Consider the following 21,626-nt stretch of genomic DNA (forward strand, 5'->3'; position numbering starts at 1 on the left):
TGGGCCACATGGCAAAACCTCATCTCTACAAAAAAAAAAAAAAAAAAAAGCTGGATACGGTGATGCAGGCCTGTAGTCCCAGCTACTTGGGAGGCTGAGGCAGGAGAATCGCTTGAACCCAGGAGGCAGAGGTTGCAATGAGCTGAGACCGCCCCACTGCACTCCGCCTGGGTGACAGAGCAAGACTCTGTCTCCAAAATATATATATATGTATGTATGTGTATATATATGTATACATGTGTGTATATATATGATTTACACATATAACTATATAATTCGACAGAATTTGTGTTTGTTACATTTAAATCCATTTGAAAATCTCTCAATAAAGCCACTCAAACACAACCATAGGCAACACCAACATGGATAAATCCAAATCACAGTTCTGACAAACTAAGTAAAAACTCTGCACACAGCTGGGCGCAGTGGCTCACACCCGTAATAACAGCACTTTGGGAGGCCGAGGCGGGCGGCTCACTTGAGCCAAGGAGTTTGAAACCAGCCTGGCCAACATGGTGAATCCCCGTCTCTATTAAAACAATACAAAAACTAGCTGGGTGTCGTCACACACGTCTGTACTGCCCGTTATTCAGGAAGCCGAGACACAAGAATTGCTTGAAGCTGGGAGGCAGAGGTTGCAGTGAGCTGAGATTGCACCACTGCCCTCCAGCCTGGGCAACAGAATAAGGCTCTGTCTCAAAAACCAAACAAACAAGTAATGGCACCAAACTCACAAAATGCAAAATTTAAAATAAAATCTAATATTTAAGAACACACTTCTGGCGGTGGTGGCTCACATGTATAATCTCAGCACTTTGGGAAGCTGAAGCAGGAGGACCATTTGGGGCCAGGAGTTCGAGACCAGCCTGGGCAACACGGTAAGACCCCGTCTCTAAAATGAAAAATAAAAATATTAGCCGGGTGTGGTGGTGCACACCTGTAGTCCCAGCTACTTGGGAGGCTGAGGTGGAAGATTGCATGGGCCCAGGAGGTCAATGTTGCAGTGAGCCATGTTCACACCACTACACTCCAGCCTGGGTGACAGAGTGAGACCTTGCCAAAAATAAAAATAAAAAATAAAAAAAGACAGAGAAAGAAAGGAAATAAAAAAGAAAAGAAAAGAGCTTATTTAGCATTCAATAACATCATCCCATAGTGTACACAAACAACTTTGACAACAGTTTAGGAACATTAACTTTTACTTGATAAAAATCATCCAACAGGCTACTACTGAAATAGTTTGCAGTTGATCTGCTTCTTGGTTGAGCTCCCTTTGTTATGTGTATAAAACAGAGAGGCAGAATGGTAGTGCTTGCCATTAAGTTCCATCCCTCTCACATCCTATCCTCTTAATTATTTCTGCATAGAAGCCCTGAAGAAAGTTTAACTGCTTTCTCTTGCCTTCAGTGAGAGGCCACAGGCTGACTCTTGGAAACACCAGGGAATAGGAGAAGTAAGCTAATCATGCTGGTCACAAATCTACAAGAAAGGCATTTCTCTAGTCACAGGAGACATAACATGGCCTCTGCAAAGTACCTTTGGTCCCAGATAACAGACATCTTCTAATATGTAAATGTGTTCACTGATTCTTTACAGTATTTTTACAAATGTACTATCCAGTGGTATTCTTTTTAACCAGTATTAGTTCTCAAACCAGCTATTCTACCCCTGGATAATCTAACACTGATTGATTTATCTTATATATACGAAACCTGAAATGTATTAATAGCATGCCCTATGTAAACCAAAACCATGCTGGGGTTAAAAATGTAGATAAAGAAATGTTTGATTTTAACTTTAGTTATTATTTTCTAGTCATCAGTAAACACAATCAATTTCACTAATAACAAAATACCAAACATACATATTAGCAATCATAATTGTTTAGATACTAAAGTATCTTTCTTTCACTTAAAGATTTATTCACTTAATGAACAAATCTCACGAGCAAGATATTACGCTCTGGTGTGATTTAACAAAGGGTCAAATGACAAGATGCTAATGTTTCCCACACCCATTGATAAAAAGAAACTTGCAGGCTCCAGTTCTTCTATGCTAACAGTCACTTTTATCCATCTTCATATTATCTTCCCAAAATAAATGTTAAAATAATCTTCAGCAATTGAAAAATATTTTAAGGTTCTAACATAAAAGATTTTGGTAACATGGTAAAAACTCACTACTTTCAACACTAATTCAGAATAATCAATGATGTTCTCTCATAGAAAAAAATTTACTTCATAGAAAATAGCAATTAATAATGTAGATAAGATATGGAAGAATATCTAAAAGTTTTATCATAATTATTTTAACTATTTTCCAATATTTTGCAATAATCTAATAATATAGAAGGATTAAAGATACAAATAAAAAAATTTCATCTCTTCTTCAAAGCAGGGTTCCTTAATACAGTTTTTTAACAATTTACTGGGTTTACCATCATTTTTATTGATGTAAATAGGATAAAATAGAAAATATCAGTATACACTGCACACAACAACAACAGAAATTATTTGTAAAACTGTTACTTCAGCATAAATATTCATACATACGGGTAAAAGGTATCTGTTAGGAATGGTTTAGTCTGCTTTAACAGGATGTTTTAGAAAAAAAAGATTTTAAAAAGAACAAAAGGAATGGTTTAGTCAAAGTGTGATAGCTACTTCCCTAATGCCCTTGACTAAGCAGTGGCCTAATCTGAATACTAATACCATGGAAAATTTTACACAATTTGCAATAAAACAACGTAATTCAGCCTTTCACTATTTCACATTGGCACACATCCTCAATGCCCCATCCTGCATCCTCACTTCTTCCACTCTTCTGTCCTCTCCTAGTTAGTTCTTTAACTGCAACCAATGTTAGCATACATCACACAGCAGAATAAATTAACGTGCAGAAAATATGGATGAACCTTCTCTTTAAATCTTTCAAACTAAGTAACTCTACTTCTTGAGACAGAGAAGGATCTGCCCAAGCATGAGCAGGACTAAGAAAAAATTTCAGTCTCTCTCCACTTTACGAGACTTAGAAATTTGAGAGAGAACCGGGCCAGGCACAGTGGCTCCTGCCTGTAGTCTCAGTGCTTTGGGAGGCCAAGTCAGGCGGATCACTTGAGCTGAGAAGTTTGAGACCAGCCTGGCCAACATGGTAAAACCTACAAAATCTACAAAAACTACAAAAATTAGCTGGGCGTGGTGGCACACACCTGTAGTTCCAGCCACTTGGGAAGCTAAAGTGGGAGGATGGCTGGAACCTGAGAGGCAGAGGTTGCAGTGAGCCATGATCACGCTGCTGTACTCCAGTCTGGGCAACAGAGTGAGACCCCACCTCAAAAATAATTTTTTTTAAAAAAGAGAGAGATAATTAAAAATAGATATTCCTGTGAGGATAAAAATGAATTAAATGAATCAAATCAAATGAACACATTTTCCCCAAAATTGTGTCCAGCCATCACTATAATAGGCTTATAGTCTAAAGATTTTAAAGTATATTTTAGTAAGGTTTTGCATTCACTAAAGAAAAGCACTAGCCCAGGCTGTTTGTTTTGAAAGATGACTAAAGCATTGTCACCTGAACCATGCAAAACATCAGAATTTACAATTTTGTTAACCCCTTTTCTAAATAAGGTCTCTTGTCAGAGTCATGTTGAAAATTAACTAGCAAAACAGCTGTAAGAATAGTCATCATCATAAAAATCATGCTATTCTGTCCATACAAAGATGAAAATAAAGACACACTGCCATATGCTTCAAGTAATTATTCAAGCAGCCTGATGGTTTTGCAATGAATCATCACTCGCTCTCCTGTTCACTCTGGTGATCTCCCATCTGAGCGGATGACAACTCCATTCTTCTAGATGCTCTAGCCAAAAATCTTGGAATCATCCCATCTTCCCTTTCTCTCACATCTAATCCAACGGCAAATCCTCTAACTTCAAAAAATATGCTATATCCAGAATCTGACCTCTTCTCACCATCTCCACTACTACTTCCCTCCCCTGGATAATCTCCTTCCACCCTTGTACCCTTATAAAACGATTCTTCATATTGCAGCCTGAGGTGTTTGTTTGTTTGTTTGTTTTTGAGACAGTGTCTCATTCTGTTACCCAGGCTGGAGTGCAGTGGCACGATCTCGGCTCACTGCAACCTCTGTCACCCAAGTTCAAGTGATTCTTATGCCTCAACCTCCCAAGTAGCTGGGATTACAGACATGCACCACCAAACCCAGCTAATTTTTGTATTTTTAGTAGAGATGGGGTTTCACCATGTTGGCTAGCCTGGTCTCAAATTCCTGGAATCATGGGATCCACCCGCCTCTGTCTCCCAAAGTGCACCTCGCCCGGCCTGCAGCCTGAGTTTTAAAATGTAAGTCAGGTCATGTTAAATCTCTGTTCAAAACCCTGCAACGATTTTCAATCTTACGCAAAGCAAAAGCTAAGTTCCTACAATAACTTACAACCTGACAATCAGGACCACGCATCCATACCACCTTACCTTTCTAACCTCTTCACCTATGTCTCTTCACCTTCTGATACACTCTGCTCTAGCTGCCCTCACACCTCCTTAGCATTCCTTAATCCCATCAGCATGCTTCTACTTCAGAACCTTTGTTCTTGTTGTCCTCTGCTTGGAACAAACTTTCTGCAGATAACCACATCATTCACTTCTTCACCTTCTTTGGGTCTTTCCTCAACTGTCACCTTCTCAGAGAAGTTTTCCCTGACCTAAAACTGAAACCCCACCTCCATCCCTAGCAGTCTCTAACTGCTTTCCTGCTTTTTCTTCTTCTTTAGAGTTTCTAGATTATAAACTCTATAAAAGCAGGCATTTTTTGTGTTTGCTTCACTGTTTTATCTCCAGCATCCAGAACAGTGCCTGGTACATAACAGGAGTTCAATAAATATTTGCTGAATGAATTAATCAAATAGTGGGGTATATTTTCAAGGAAAAAAAAAATCTTGTTTGGGGCAGAACAAACACAGAAATAGCCCAGTCTTCATGGGTGTTATTTCATTGTCACCATCATGTACATCAACATTCACTGAGCATCCATTCTGTGTGCCAAGTCTATGCTGAGTACTTTCTTTACTTACATTTCTTCTTTTCATCTAATCATTACAATAATCCCATGCGATAGGTTCATGGTCTTACAAGGCAATGTAAGTAAAGCAATGTAATTAAGGTAAAACTTAGGTCATACAGTTAGGCAGAGTAGGGCTTAGAAATAAGAATTACCTGAGTTTCAACACTTTGCTCTTAATTGGTAGGCATCTGCCTCTTCAGATTAAAGCTAACATTTATTAATTGAATTTTATGCATCAGGTTAAATTATTTACTTGCAATACCCTATTTAACTATTTTCATTAAAAAAAAAAAAATGAGGCCAATATTTTTAGTTGCTTAGCCAACATACAATTTCCCCTTCTTTAGTAAGAGAATCCTGACCTATTTTGTTTGAAGTAATAATGTGTCCAGCTAAAGCTGCATTTCCCAGCTTCCCTTGCAAATGACCAAATTATATAGTTCTGGCCAGTAAAATAGAAGTGGAAGTCACTGAGAAAGGAATCCAGGAAAGAAAGTCTTTTGAAAGAGAGCCAACTCAGCTTCATGTGTCTTTGTCCTTTTGCCATATTCTTCTGGACTAGAACACAAGCATGAGTCTAGAGGTGGAACAACCATCTTCCAACTCTGAGAAGGAGAGTCACCTGCTAAGTGTGGTGGCATGAAAAAAAAAAAGGAGCCTGGGTGCCTGACAGCACCTAGGCTGCCACCTCGTCTTCTTGTTATGTAAGGGGGGAAAAAGATTTTATTAAGGCACTATTATTTCTATTTTCCCCACATGCAGAGAAATGTAAGCCCTATTTGATACAACACTATGAGGTTGTTGGCCCAATGCTGGCCTCATAGAAAATGTCACCTTAGCTGAGTCTCCCAATAAGTGGAAAAATACACTATTAAGCACCACTCTATTGAAAGCATGAAGTCCTTCACATTTATGGAGGCGCTAAAGGTAAGGCCCTGGAATCTGTATTTGAAAACCACAACTTTAGACTCAAAATGTGTGGCTAGTAAACAATTAATGAAAATAAAAAGGGAAAGTCAAGAATAGAAATATATTGCACTGCCTTCACCAAAGTGTCAAAGCTAGGTGAATCACACCTTAAACCTAGTATGAAGTTTTCAATTTTCTAATCTGAGGTAAATAGTAAATACTCATTGAGACTTTTCACAATGCAGGGCAATAAAAGCTAACTGGCACAGCCCTCTCTGCCATTATATTGTATTATTAGCAATATCATGGTTACAGTTATACTACCATGTCCAACATAAATCCCTAAATCCATCTAAACCTGAATGAGGCCTGGACTAAGAAAAAAAAAAAAAAGATGCAAAAATAAAATAAAATAAATGCAATAATATTCCAATAAGCATTAAAAACAGATTCAAAATATTGTAAGTGTTACAAGATTTCACATCACATAGGATTTCATATTTCATGGCAATACCAAAAGTTGGGAAATACGAGGACAAAGAGAAAGGGTAAAAAAAGGTCAGCGATAATAACAACTATCATTTTATACAAGCTAAACACTTCCCACAAATAATGACACTCAACCTATATAACAACCCCAATGACAGAGGTGCTATTCTCCCCAGTATACAAAAAGCTGACATGGAAACTAATTACATAATTTGTCTAAGATCACATAACTAGTAAGAGGCAATGCCAGGATTTGAATCTGGGTCAGTCTAACCCCAAAGCCCAAATTGTTACAGCTGCTTCAACACATGCCAAATACAGTATAACACATGCTCAGAAATTCTAATCTAAGACTAAGGACTCAAAAATACTGAAATTCTAATCTAAGACTAAGGGCTCAAAAATACTGAAAGATCAATGATTAATTGTGAGAACGACACTAACATCTTTTACACATAATCATACTTAAAGAACTTCAAATCTTGCCAAAGCATGCCTAAGGCGATACGATTCTTTTTTTTTTTTTTTTTTTAAATAGCCCTTTGAATTTTCAGACTATAGGCTTTTAATGTGTTCCTAGGAGGAGATTCTGTTCTCTGTAGGACTATACCAGACAGACGAAGAACAAAACAGAATGTGAGAAACAATCCCATAAATAGTATAGTGCTAAGAAGCAAATGTGAAAAAAATTACAGTTCAAATAAACATATTACAGTTCAAATAAATGTATGTGTTTTGATGGAGATGACACCATTACACTGATTTCTCTAGAAAAAATCCTTTGAAAACAAAATTTAAATGATCCCAAAACCTTTTTTCTAGATTTTAATCATTTGTTTCCTAAAAAAGTTGAGTGTAACCTGAAATCGCAAAGATTCATTTTGAAGACCACAGCTTATTATAAATTACTATGTACCAAACTTTTTGGTATGGAAGCAAAGTTAGAATAAGAATACAACGCTTTACTGAAACTTGCTGCTTGTACTAGGCTGTAGATCAAGGAAAAAAATTTTTTTCTCCCTGTTGGGAAAATGGAGAGAGGCTATAAGGAGTAGACTGGAAGGATGTGACAGGTGTGGAATATCTATCAGATTTTTTTCACTCTAAGGATAGATACTTCCCTTGGCCAGGCACAGTGCTTCATACCTGTAAATCCCAACACTTTAGGAGGCTAAGGTGGGAGGATCGCTTGAGCCCAGAGGTAGAGACCAGCCTGGACAACATATGAGACCCTGTCTGTACAAAAAATAAAACTATGAGGTGGGCATGGTGGCACGTGCTTGTAGTCCAGCTACTGGGGAGGCCAAGGCAAGAGGATCACTCAAGCCAGGAGTTCGTACAGTGAGACAGTGAGCTGTGATCGCATTCCAGCCTGGGTGACAGAGTGAGACACTGTCTCAAAAAAAAAAAAAGCAGGGGAGATATTCCCCTTAATCTGTGAGACAATGTCCCCCATCTTCCAGTTTATATCCAAGAACCAATGTAGATACAGGAACAAGGATCCTGAATTAGGCTACAGGAGACATAGACGCCAGTATTGGCTCTGCCTCTAATTAGCTACATGGCTTTAGGCAGTCATTTTACCTTTCTGTCTCTGTGTCTTCAACTGTAAAACAGTTGTAGATGGTTGTAGTAAGGTGGTTCACCTTACTTCACACCATACACAAAAATTAACTCAATATGTTTCAGAGGCTTAAATGCAAGAGCTAAAACTAACACTTAAAAGAAACCATAGGATAAAAAAAATCTTCACAATGCTGGGTTAGTAAAGATTTCTTAGATATAACACCAAAGGCAAAATAAATAAAAGAAAAAAAGTGATAAACATCAAAATTCAAAACTTTTGTACTTTAAAAGACACCATTAAGTAAATGAAAGAGGTCAAGCGCGGGGGCTCACACCTGTAACCCCAACACTTTGGGAGGCTAAAAATACAAAAAATTAGCTGGGTGTGGTGGCACGTACGTGTAATCCCACCTACTCGGGAGGCTGAGACAGGAGAATTGCTTGAACCCAGGAAGCAGAGGTTGCAGTGAGCTAAGATCATGGCACTACACTCCAGTCTGGGTGACAGAGCAAGACTGCAACTCAAAAAAAAAAAAAAGTTAAAATTAAAGAAGGCTAGGCACAGTGGCTCATGCCTGTAATCCCAGCACTTTGGAAGGCTGAGGCAGGCGGATCGCTTGAGCTCAGCAATTTGAGATCATCCTAGGAAATGTGGCGAAACTCGGTCTCTACAAAAAACACAAAAATTAGCCAAACTGGTGGCGTGCACCTGTAGTCCCATCTACCAGGGAGGCAGGGGTGGGAGGATCATTTGAGCCCAGGAGGTGGAGGTTGCAGTGAATTTGAGATCATCCTGGGAAATGTGGCGAAACTCGGTGTCTACAAAAGACACAAAAATTAGCCAAACATGGTGGCGTGCATCTGTAGTGCCAGCTACCAGGGAGGCAGGGATGGATCACTTGAGGCCAGGAGGTGGAGGTTGTAGTGAGCCCTGATCATGCCACGGCACTCCACTTTAGNCCACAGCTTATTATAAATTACTATGTACCAAACTTTTTGGTATGGAAGCAAAGTTAGAATAAGAATACAACGCTTTACTGAAACTTGCTGCTTGTACTAGGCTGTAGATCAAGGAAAAAAATTTTTTTCTCCCTGTTGGGAAAATGGAGAGAGGCTATAAGGAGTAGACTGGAAGGATGTGACAGGTGTGGAATATCTATCAGATTTTTTTCACTCTAAGGATAGATACTTCCCTTGGCCAGGCACAGTGCTTCATACCTGTAAATCCCAACACTTTAGGAGGCTAAGGTGGGAGGATCGCTTGAGCCCAGAGGTAGAGAGCAGCCTGGACAACATATGAGACCCTGTCTGTACAAAAAATAAAACTATGAGGTGGGCATGGTGGCACGTGCTTGTAGTCCAGCTACTGGGGAGGCCAAGGCAAGAGGATCACTCAAGCCAGGAGTTTGTACAGTGAGACAGTGAGCTGTGATCGCATTCCAGCCTGGGTGACAGAGTGAGACACTGTCTCAAAAAAAAAAAAGCAGGGGAGATATTCCCCTTAATCTGTGAGACAATGTCCCCCATCTTCCAGTTTATATCCAAGAACCAATGTAGATACAGGAACAAGGATCCTGAATTAGGCTACAGGAGACATAGACGCCAGTATTGGCTCTGCCTCTAATTAGCTATATGGCTTTAGGCAGTCATTTTACCTTACTGTCTCTGTGTCTTCAACTGTAAAACAGTTGTAGATGGTTGTAGTAAGGTGGTTCACCTTACTTCACACCATACACAAAAATTAACTCAATATGTTTCAGAGGCTTAAATGCAAGAGCTAAAACTAACACTTAAAAGAAACCATAGGATAAAAAAATCTTCACAATGCTGGGTTAGTAAAGATTTCTTAGATATAACACCAAAGGCAAAATAAATAAAAGAAAAAAAGTGATAAACATCAAAATTCAAAACTTTTGTACTTTAAAAGACACCATTAAGTAAATGAAAGAGGTCAAGCGCGGGGGCTCACACCTGTAACCCCAACACTTTGGGAGGCTAAAAATACAAAAAATTAGCTGGGTGTGGTGGCACGTACGTGTAATCCCACCTACTCGGGAGGCTGAGACAGGAGAATTGCTTGAACCCAGGAAGCAGAGGTTGCAGTGAGCTAAGATCATGGCACTACACTCCAGTCTGGGTGACAGAGCAAGACTGCAACTCAAAAAAAAAAAAAGTTAAAATTAAAGAAGGCTAGGCACAGTGGCTCATGCCTGTAATCCCAGCACTTTGGAAGGCTGAGGCAGGCGGATCGCTTGAGCTCAGCAATTTGAGATCATCCTAGGAAATGTGGCGAAACTCGGTCTCTACAAAAAACACAAAAATTAGCCAAACTGGTGGCGTGCACCTGTAGTCCCATCTACCAGGGAGGCAGGGGTGGGAGGATCATTTGAGCCCAGGAGGTGGAGGTTGCAGTGAATTTGAGATCATCCTGGGAAATGTGGCGAAACTCGGTGTCTACAAAAGACACAAAAATTAGCCAAACATGGTGGCGTGCATCTGTAGTGCCAGCTACCAGGGAGGCAGGGATGGATCACTTGAGGCCAGGAGGTGGAGGTTGTAGTGAGCCCTGATCATGCCACGGCACTCCACTTTAGGTGACAGAGTAAGACTCAAAAAAAAAAAAAAGGAAATGAAAAGAAAAAAAAAAACTACAGATGGGAAAATATTTAAATTAAATCATATATCAGATGAAGGACACATANAAGGGCCCCCCTGCGGGGTGAACCCTTTTATAAAAAAAAAAGTTCCTTTTTCAAAATTAAAAAAAAAAAAAAAAAAAAAAAAAAAAAAAACAGCCAGGTACAGTGGCTCACCCCTGTAATCCCAGCACTTTGGGAGGCCAAGGCAGGTGGATCACCAGAGGTCAGGAGTTTGAGATCAGCCTGCCCAACATGGTGAAACCCCATCGCTACTAAAAATACAAAAATTAGCTGGGCATGGTGGTGAGCACCTATAATCCCAGCTACTCAGGAGGCTGAGACAGGAGAATTGCTTGAACCCAAGAGGTAGAGGTTGCAGTGAGCTGAGATCTCACCACTGTACTCCAGCCTGGGCAACAGAGCAAGACTCCATCTCAAAAAAAAGAAAAGAAAAGAAAAAAGAAAACAACCCAATGGGCAGTCCAACTGGACAAAAGATTTGAACAAATATTTCACCAAAGAAGATCTATGAAAGCCTAATAAATAAGCACATGAAAGGATGTTCATCATCATTAGTTATTAGGGCAATGCAAATCCAAACCACAATGAGATACCACTTCATAACCACTAGGGTGGTTACACGCAAAAAGACAACAAATGTAGAGAAATGAGAACTCTTATAATTACTAGTAGGAACATAATGGTACAGTTACTTTGAAAAACAGTTTGGCAGTTTCTTAAACAGTTAAATTTGTGATACAACCCAGCAATTCCACTCCTGGGTATACATCCAAGGAAAACGAAACATATTCATGGGATGACTTGATGTGAATACTCAAAGCAGCCTTATTCCAAACAGCCAAAAAGCAGAAACAATCCAATGCCCACTAACTGGTGTCCAATAAAAAGGAACCATGTACTACATGGCAGATGGATGAACCTCAAAAAGCATTATGGGAAGTAAAAGAAGCCAAACGCAAAGGACCACATATTATATGATTACATTTACATGAAATGTCCAGAAAGGGCAAATCTATAGAGACAGAAAGTATATTTTGCCTGGGGCTGGGGGTGGGAACAGGGAGTGACTGCAAATGGACATGAGGCATCTTTCTGGAATGATGGAAATGTTCTAAAATTGGATTGTGGTGATGACTGAACAATTATGTAAATTTACTAAAAGATTATTGAATTGTACATTTTAATCAGGTAAATCTTATGGTATGTAAATTATATCTCAAATTTGTTTTTTTCAAATGAAAAAATATTTATGCTAAGTGAAAGAAACCAAACATGAAAGACCACATGTTATATGATCCCATTTATACAAATGTCCAAAAAAGGCAAGTCTATAGAGACAAAAAGTAGATTTATGGTTGCCTAAGGCTGGGGGTGGAAAAAGGGATTAACTGTAAGAAAGCACAAGAGATCTCATGGGGATGTTGGAAATACTCTAAAACTGGATTATGGTGAAGACAGTTGTACAACACAGGGAATTTACTAAAAATCACCAAATGTTACACTTAAAATGGGTGAATTTTATATTAAATTATACCTCAGTAAAGCTGTTTTAAATCCATGAAAGATGGTCAAATCACACTGGAGTTCCTAACCTTTTAAAAACCATGGACCACTTTGTGAACGTGAGGAACACTAACCCTATCCAGAAGACTGAGAGGCTACCTTTTGCCCACTCACAGACATCCTAAGGGTCTGAGGACACCAAATTAACAAATCACCAAATCTCTAGCGCCTTTGTAACTCTGAAATTCTTTGCCATCTTAACACCAAAGGCTTTGAGAATGACTACAACCACCCTCTTCACCCTAGAAAGATGGACACACTACCAGAAAAAAAATAAAAATAAAAACTCTTCTTTTAAAATGATGATAGGGGACCTCATCTTTACTTCTCTGACATCATTTTAGAATCTTCCATTTAATCCTTTCCTTCAATATGAAACTCTGACTGGCGGAACCAGAAGCAATCAGTTCAGACCGGGAACCAGCTGTCTTTAGAACCAACAAATACACGTCAAAGACCTAATAAATACGTAGCAACCACACAGGCCCATGAAGTGGCTTAAGCAAAGATGTGATGTCTTTATTTAGTCCAGGTTTTTTTGTTTTGTTTTGTTTTTGTTTTTCCTACACAAACCAATACGGCTTTAAGCCCAGATTGTCTTACAACAAGAGGCAAGTAAAAAAAATTTTTTTTCACAGTTTTTTTTAAACCCACAGTGAAATAAACACCGACACTCCCAAGGCAGCTAAGAAGTCTTCAGTTGGTCTTTGTTATAAAACTAATTTTAGGGCAGGACGCTGGCAAAGTAGACGATTCTCCTTCCTCCAATACACAGGTGTCTGCTCATGTCAGTTTGATTGAGCCTGTATAGCTAAACCCACCCCCTTTTGATTTCCAAGGTCACTGGGTTATTGTTGTCCAACAAATACTCCCCTCATCCCCAGGCCCCAGCCTCCTCCCAATCCCTAGGCTTCTGTGAGAATTACAATCTATGTTTGTGCAAGTTTTGGTCTCTGCAACTGGTATTCCTGGACCCCCTTCAAATCTTTTCACACACCAGCCCAATTTATTGGATCACGTCAAGGCACAATTTGAGGGCCTCCAGTGATACATAAAATTCCAAAATCTGTAGCAAGGCTGAGAAGATCCCTAAACTCTGGCTCCTCCCTTCCCTCTCTATCCTTGCCAGCCTTCCTTCAGGTCCTAAAACATATCAAGTTTTCCCCCTACTCGAGGCCACTGCATCTCCTCATCCCTCTGTAAGGAAAAATCTTCCTGAGGCTCTTAATCCTCACTTCTCATCCTTCAGGGCTCAATTGAAATGTCATCGCCTCAGAAAAAGAATTTTCCTTGAAATCACCCTAACTAGATCTCCAGGTTATTCTCTATCAGAACATCTTGTTTATCTCCTTCATGGCACTTGCCAAAACCTCTTAATTCCACCCCCCCCACCACCACCACCACCAAGGACGGAGTCTCGCTCTGTCGCTCAGGCTGGAGTGCTATGGTGCGATCTCGGCTCGCTGCAACCTCCGCCGCCAGGGTTTAAGGATTCTTCTGCCTCAGCCTCCCGGGTAGCTGGGACTACAGGCGAGCCCCACCACATCCAACTAATTTTTGTATTTTTAGTAGAGACGAGCTTTCACCATATTGGCCAGGCTGGTCTCAATCTCCTGACCTCGTGACCCGCACGCCTCGGCCTCCCAAAGTGCTGGGATTACAGGCGTGAGCCACCACGCCCGGCCCTTTTTAATTCTTTTTGTCTACTTATTTAATGTCTACCTCCTCGACTGGAAAGTCACTTGAAAGGAGGAGTCAGAAGCTGGGTCTCTGTTGCTCAGCGTGGTTCCTGCAGCTTCACCTGGAGGATCCCCAGCTCGCCCCAGCACGGACCAGAAGGAAAAAACTAAAGCAGAAATCGATGGCTGTGCCCACAACTTCAAGATCCCATTTCTCAAACAGCCTCGGTAAGGCCTGCCCCACACCTGCACTTTCTTTCTCTACAAGACACATGGGTCGCTCCTGTCCACACATCGGAGAATGCTGTACACAAATCTCTCCTGAGCCCCCTCAAGCCCCACCCCACGCCGCCTCAGAGGCGCGCGCCTCAAAACCCCCTTCCCGTCTCACACGCGCTCGACACAAGCGTCCCACGAATTCCTGTGAGGGCTGCGCTCCCCGAGCTTCCGCGGATCCCCACGTTCCCGCGTCCCCCGCCGCCCAGCGCCGCGTCTTCCCCCTCCGCGGCGCCTGCTCTCACCGATCACCTCCTGCAGCTCGTAATCGTCCCTGTTGATGGACCAGGGCAGGGCGCTCGAGTCCTCGGACATGACGGCGGCAGCGGCTCGCGGTCCTCCCTCAAACTCGCTGACCTCGCTCGTCTCCTCGCCGCGCGTCTCCCCACCCCCAACAGCCGCCGCCGCGCCCCCACCAATCGTCTCGGAACAGCCACGGGTCGGACGGCGCCAGGGCGCGGGGTCACCGCGCGGCAGAGCGGCGGGGTCTCAGAGCTCCGGCAGACCTCGCCTCCTGCTCCTCCGCGTCCGGCACTGCCCGGCCCAGCCCACGTCCTGTCCTCGGCCTCCGCAGCAGCAGCGACAGAAGCTTTCCCTGGGCCCAGCCCCTCTGTCCCGCCCTCCACCCCAGCCCCACGCACGGGCCAAACTTTCCCTTCTCCCTCCACCTGCCGACACGCAGCGCGCTGACGTCACCGCGCTGGTCACGCCCCACCTCGGGCTCGCCTCCGGCCGCCATCTCCAGTGTGGCTGGATACAAAGTGAGCGAGCTAGAAACCCAAGAAGGTGGGAGTTGGCGGTGAAAGGGAAGAAATGTTTAGGTAGAGGTTCATCGAAGGCATCGAAAAGCCGTAGGAGAGCCTCAAGTAGCACAGAGGCAGTAGCCACACTAAGCATGGCGACCAAAGGGCAGCAAAGTGGAAGGGGCGGAGCCACTTCTAGCGTCTGGGGCACGTTGCTGGCTCCGTCGTCGCATTCATTGGTTTGTTTGAGAAGGAATCAGAAAAGCAATGGGTGTGGGTAGACGTCAGTCATAAGCTGGTCCCGCCTCCAGGCTCTTAGAGCCCTTCTCCGTGTTAGGGCTGCAGCCCTTCAAGAGCCCCATTACCCCGCTCGTCTTACCACTTCCTCTGGAGTGACGTCACGGCGTAACCGTCACACCCTCGAGACGTGCGAAAGCTTCCACGGGGTGTGGAGAAGCCCTGAGGGAGCGGCTGGGTGGGGTAGCCTTCGGGTGTGGACCACTGCCAACTAGGATAAAAGGCCTTGGGCCACCGGTCGGAGTGAAACTGGAAGTTTGCCTGGTGACATTTTTTTCAAGGCGGACGTTCTCTCTAAGGCATGCTGTGGCGCTGTCTCTCGCGGTTCCCTCCTGCATTGGGCGGGTTCTGTCCATTAGCAACTTTAGATCTGCAGCTCAAGCACCTGCCTTGAGGGCCTCGGAAGGCTTTTTCCCCCCGAACAGGGCTTGGGCTATTAAACAAGTCAGATCGACCCACGGATTTGGGGGTTGTCTCACGAGCCTTGGCTTTTGTCACCCCCACTGAACAGTTTTCTCAGTTTGACTACGTAGTGCTGTTGGAGAAATTAGCGAGCTGAAGACAACACGCTTGGTAAATTGGATTTTAAAAAATAAAGAGCATCTAACAGGAATAGGGCTAGGTGCGAAACTGTTCTAGGTTGGACACATTTCAGTCCAATGGCAGTTATTAAGGAAGAGACCTTAGGCCGGGTGCAGTGGCTCATCCCAGCACTTTGGGAGGCCGAGGCGGGCGGATCACCTGAGGTCAGGAGTTCGAGACCATCCTGACCAACATGGTGAAACCCCGTCTCTACTAAAATACAAAAATAGCCAGGCGTGGTGGTACGCGCCTGTAATCCCAGCTACTAGGGAGACTGAGGCAGGAGAATCGCTTGAACCTGGGAGGCAGAGGTTGCAGTGACCCGAGAGCATGCCGCATGCCACTGCACTCCAGTCGCCGACAGACCGAGACTCCGTCTAAAAAAAAAAGAAAAAAAAGGCTGGGTGCAGTGGCTCACGCCTGTAATCTCAGCACTTTGAGATGCCGGGGGATCGGGGCGGGGCGGGGGGGGGGGTGGATCACAAGGTCAGGGGTTCGAGACCAGCCTGGCCAATATGGTGAAACCCCGTCTCTACTAAAAAAATACAAAAAATTAGCCGGGCGTGGCAGCGCGGGACTATTCGGGAGGCTGAGGCAGGAGAATGGCTTGAACCCAGGAAGCAGAAGTTGCAGTGAACGTTGATCGTGCCACTGCACTCCAGACTGGGCAACAGAGCCAGACTCCGTCTGAAAAAAAAAAAAAAATCCTTTCCTGCAAGCCATTGGAAGTTCAGGGGTTTTTTTGTTTTGTTCTGTTTTTTTGTGGGAGACGGAGTCTCACTCTGTTGCACAGGCTGGAGTGCAGTGGCATGATTTCGGCTCACTGCAACCTCCACATCCCATGTTCAAGTGATCCTCCTGCCTCAGCCTCCCCAGTAGCTGGGACTACAGGTGCGTGCCACCAAGCCCAGCTAATTTTTGTATTTTTAGTAGAGACGGGGTTTCACCATATTGGCCAGGCTGGTCTCGAACTCCTGACCTTGTGATCCACCCACCTCGGCTTCTCAAAGTGCTGAGATTACAAGGGTGAGTCACCACGCCCAGACTGTTTTTTTTTTCTGAGACAAAACCTCGGTCTGTCGCCCAAGCTAGAGTGCAGTGGTACTATCTCGGCTCACTGCAACCTCTGCCTCCCAGGTTCAAGCGATTCTCCTGCCTCAGCCTCCTGAGTAGCTGGGATTACAGGCGCCTGCCACCACGCCTGGCTAATTTTTGTATTTTTAGTAGAGGCGGGTTTCACCATGTTGGTCAGGCTGGGGAAGTTTAGATCTTAAGCTTGAGCTACACCAATTCTCCTCTCCTTGCTGGGAGTCCTGCCTGTCTACTGCAGCAAAACCTGTGTGGCAATCTGGCGTTACTGCACTGGGCAAGTAGATCTTAGTTGGGTTCTAAAACACCTCCAAGCACTGGAAGCTCTGTGTGAGCTCTGCTGTGGGAGGTCCAACTGACCATGAAACCAGTCAGCTAGAAGCTACTAGTGGGTTTCCACCTAGTTGGTAGGATCGGAGAATGTTTCATGAAGAAGGAAGCGTTTGTACCAGACCTTGCAAAGTTAACATGATTTCAATAGATGCACATTTAGAGGATAGAATAGTCCAGGCCCAGCAAAGGTGCCACAGTTCCAGAAAGCATAGCACAGGCCTTGCTGTAAGTGGTTTCAGCCATTACTACTGACACTTTCTTTACCATATGTTCTGCCTTTTTCTTTTTGCAGGGAGGAGAGGGATGGGATCAAATGTATCAGAAAGGAGCTAAATCTGATGGTATTAGCTTCAAAGTTTGCACCAATAGAAAGGTCTACAAATCAGAAATCCTTAACTTGGGGTTGTTAAACTGTATGACCCATGGACATACTTCAGTTTTGTTTTTTGTTTTTTGTTTTTCTCCCTGGCACGGTGGCTCAAACCTGTAATCCCAGCATTTTGGGAGGCCCAGGCAGGTGAATCACGTGAGGTCAGGAGTTCGAGACCAGTCTGGCCAACACAGTAAAATCCCATCTCTACTAAAAATACAAAAATTAGCCGGGCATGGTGGCTGGCGCCTGTAATCCCAGCTACTGCACTCCAACCTCAGCAAAAGAGTGTGAGACTCCGTCTCAAAAAAGAAATTTTATATATATATATATATAAAATATATAAAAAATATGTATAGAAATATAATAGGATATACTTCAGGGAGAGATTTTGGCAACCTTCCTCCTTTCTTCCCCTTCCCCAGTGAAAAGGAGCTGCTAATCTAACAGTGAAAATTCAAGATGTTAATTGGCCCATGTTCTTGGCAGGCAGGGTCACCAATGGATTTTGTTCTGCCTCCTCCACAAGCATAGCTTGATGGATTAGTTGAGCCAGAACCAGCTCTGCAGATCTGTTCATTTCATTTATCCTGTCTCCTTGATTTTCTCCATGTAGCCTGATAGAGGTTGGGATTCTGTGATTTTAATATGCAAGGAATTGGCGGCTCTTTGAGGTCAGAATCCAAATCTCAACCTCATTCTCAGCCTGTTGAGTACCTTCCATGTGAAAGAGAGTATTGTCATAAACACTGAGTATAAAGTGGTGACCAAAGCAGACTCAGTTTCTGTTTTCAGGGAACAGTCTCGTAGAAAACAGTAAGCAACTAAGCAAATCGTGTAGGAAAAGGCAAGTATACTGTGACAGAGAATAGTTAGGAAGCCAGCCATGTGGTGAGTACAGTTGACCCTTGAACAACACAGGTTTGGACTATGGGGTCTACTCGTAATAATACATGGATTTTCTTCTGTTTCTGCTACCCCAAGACAGCAAGACCAACCAGCCACTCCTTTTCCTCCTTGTCCTCAGTCTACTCAATGCGAAGACAATGAGAAGCCCTTTGTGATGATCCACGTCCACCTAATGAGTAGTAAATATATTTTCTCTTCCTTAGATTTTTAAAATTTTCTTTTCTGTAGCTTTATTGTAAGAATACAGTATATAATACATGTAACTACAAAATATGTGTTAATCTAGTTTATGTTATCAGTAAGACTTCCAATCAACAGTAGGCTATTAGTAATTAAGTTTTGGAGGACCCAAAGTTATATATGGATTTTTGACTGTGCAGGTGGTCGGTAACCCTAATGTCCTCATTTTTCAAGGGTCAATTGTATTTTAAACGGGGTACAGTGGGGATTTGGGGCACTTTTGAAACTTTTAATAAATGCTTTTATTCCTATTATATTATGCTGCTGCTTTTTGTATATAGCTCTGTCAGTAGTCTTTAGGGGATGGGGAAGAGGGAAGGTAGGATGATTCTGGAACTGTGGCCCTTTTATCAGAATTTCACCAAATCCTACCTAGGTTTCTTGGAAGTATGGCATATTTTCCTGAGGAGAGGGACCTTGTTTTTCCTTACATTTTCAAAGGAGCCCTTGTCTTAGTTTGGGTTCCCCTAATATCAGACTCAGAGACCAGGATTTGGGTACAAATAGTTTGTTTAGTAGGTGACTCCAAGAGGCAACTCCACTTTTGAAGAAGTGGAGAAGTAAGACAGGAAAGGAAGGATAGTCATTAAGGGTGTGTTAATGAGGGGTCACTGTGTGGGCAACCAGGCTTAATCCTGCTGTGAGCCATCTGGGAAACTATGGAACACATTTCAGAATTGTCTCACTAAGAGGTAAGGAAGCTGAGCTATTATCCCACCAACTCTCTTCCTCTTTAGGGTGTTAACACTCCTGCACCTCTACCCAGCTCAGTGCTTGGAAAAGCATGCTCCTAAGGTCGGAGAATGCACTCATGCAGACATAGGCAGTCCTCCTCTTGTGTTAGAACTCTCTAAAAGCAAACTCCAGAGTAGGCTCAAAGGCTATGAGCCCAGTATAGACAGCATCTGCTGCTGTGCATAAACCCAAAAGTTGAGACTCACTGTCTGAACTGAGAAACGGGAAACAAAAGTATATTCATGCTTCTCCTTCTTACTTTATTGCCCTTAAGCAACTTATTTGCATTGGGCTTTGCTTTTAGTGCCTGCAGAATAGAGGAAAAAAGACGGATTTCAAGACTAGTGATGTCTCGAAGTGGGGAATTATAGCTGTAACAATTCAAGTTTTATAAGCTCCTTTGATTCAAGTCTAAAAATTAATGTGTACTCTATGTGAGAAACCCGAATATAAAGAAAAGCACAACCTTATACCTCTGACCTGAGCTGATTTTCTTAGCAGTTTCATGTCAGTACCAGGACCAATTATAGACTGCTAGAATTTATTCCCTCCCATCTATCTCTTATCACATGTCACACTTAATGTGATGGGAGGGCGATAACAACCAAACCCCCTTAGGTGAGCTTTTCACTTTGTGCCTAGAATAGTACCCTGCAGAGGCATGCATTCAGGCATGGTGTAGATTAAACAGATGAAGTGTGAGAGTAGAGGAGACATACGCGAGCTAGGAGTCTGGAGCCTGGTGACAAACTGACAGCTTGGCAATCCCAGAAAATGAATGTCTAAAGTGATGGGCACTCAAGACCTGCAAAAATGCCTATGTATAAATGTTATTGTAGGGAAAAAAAAATCTGTCCCTGAAGAAAGTACAGTCTCAGCATCAAGCTGGATTCTGAGCCAGAAAGGAGTTTCAGATTCTTCCAGGCTGGCACCATGCCAACTAGATGAGCTGAAGCTAAACTGAGCAAAAGATGGGAAATACCTGACTGGGGTGGAGCAGATTTCTAAGTGCCTGCAACATTTCAAACACTCTTGAAGGTTTAATATATCTGAAAACCCAATTAATTAGGATGTTTATTGTGGCATTATTGTAACAGAGAAAATTTAGAAACAGCCTATGTGTTCTTTGATAGAGGACTGGTAATTGCTTGTGTATATTATGTGGAACATCTCAGGACACATAAGACATTTTCTGTGTTAATGTAATTGATGCTAGCTGAAGCAACAACCCGAAAATCTGGATGGCTTAACCCAAAAGCTTTTTTCTAACACACATATAAGTCCAGTGCAGATGTCTCTGGTCCCTCTCCTTCAAGAGGAGAATGAAAGATTTTGGCTGTCTCCATCTTGTGGCACCACCATCTTCTGGGGCCTTCTTGGAGTCTTTGCTGGATCCTCTGCCTTCAGCCAGCCAGTCAGTTGAGAAAGAGAACACCACAAAGTGGGCCAAGATTCAGCTGTATCCGTTACCTCTTCCCATATTGTATTGGTCAGACCAAGTCATCTGACTCCAACCTAACTCTAGGAAACTGAGAAATGGCTTCTGTGTGCTCAGGAAGAAGAAACAGATGGGACTGGTGAGCATCTAGCCAATTTCTACCACAAATGCCCATTTTGGCTGCCTCCAGGCCAAAGGCAATAACTTGTTGAGGAAAAGGAGTGGGAGGGATATATCCTCTTTTATATTTTGGATATTATAAATCCATATTACTTGTTTAAAAATTACTTAATTGAGAAAGTGTGGACTGGTAAAATTATGGCTCATCCATACCATGAAACATTATACAACAGTTAGAAGAATGAAGTAGGCCAGGTGCAGTGGCTCATGCCTTTAATCCTAGCACTTTGAGAGGCCAAGGCAAGCAGATCGCCTGAGCCTAGGAATTCAAGACCAGCCTGGGCAACATGGCAAAACCACGTCTCTACAAAAAATATAAATGTTAGCTGGGCATGGTGGTGTGCACCTGTGGTCCCAGACACTTGGGAGGCTGAGGTGGGAGAATCACGAGGTCGCGGCTACAGTGAGCTGTGATTATGCCACTGCAGTACAGCCTGGACAACAGGGTGAGACCTGTCTCAAAAAACAAAAAAGAAAGAAAGA

At 42.8% G+C, this 21,626-nt stretch overlaps 1 protein-coding gene across 3 annotated transcripts in view; it reads right to left on the bottom strand.

The window, feature by feature from the left end:
* Positions 1-14,887, bottom strand: part of OXSR1 (oxidative stress responsive 1) — a 90,635-nt gene extending 75,748 nt beyond the window's left edge. Inside the window, exon 1 of one of the 3 annotated variants that reach the window (XM_025376985.1) lies at positions 14,473-14,887. In XM_025376985.1, the coding sequence (XP_025232770.1) occupies positions 14,473-14,542 (70 nt within the window). In that variant the 5' untranslated portion in view covers positions 14,543-14,887. The remainder of the gene's footprint in view (positions 1-14,472) is intronic. The other 2 variants (XM_025376986.1, XM_025376987.1) reach the window with 2 other exon arrangements.
* Positions 14,888-21,626: the final 6,739 nt, after the last annotated feature.

The sequence above is a fragment of the Theropithecus gelada genome, chromosome 2, assembly GCF_003255815.1.
Source record: "Theropithecus gelada isolate Dixy chromosome 2, Tgel_1.0, whole genome shotgun sequence".
Classification (NCBI taxonomy): Eukaryota; Metazoa; Chordata; class Mammalia; order Primates; family Cercopithecidae; genus Theropithecus; species Theropithecus gelada.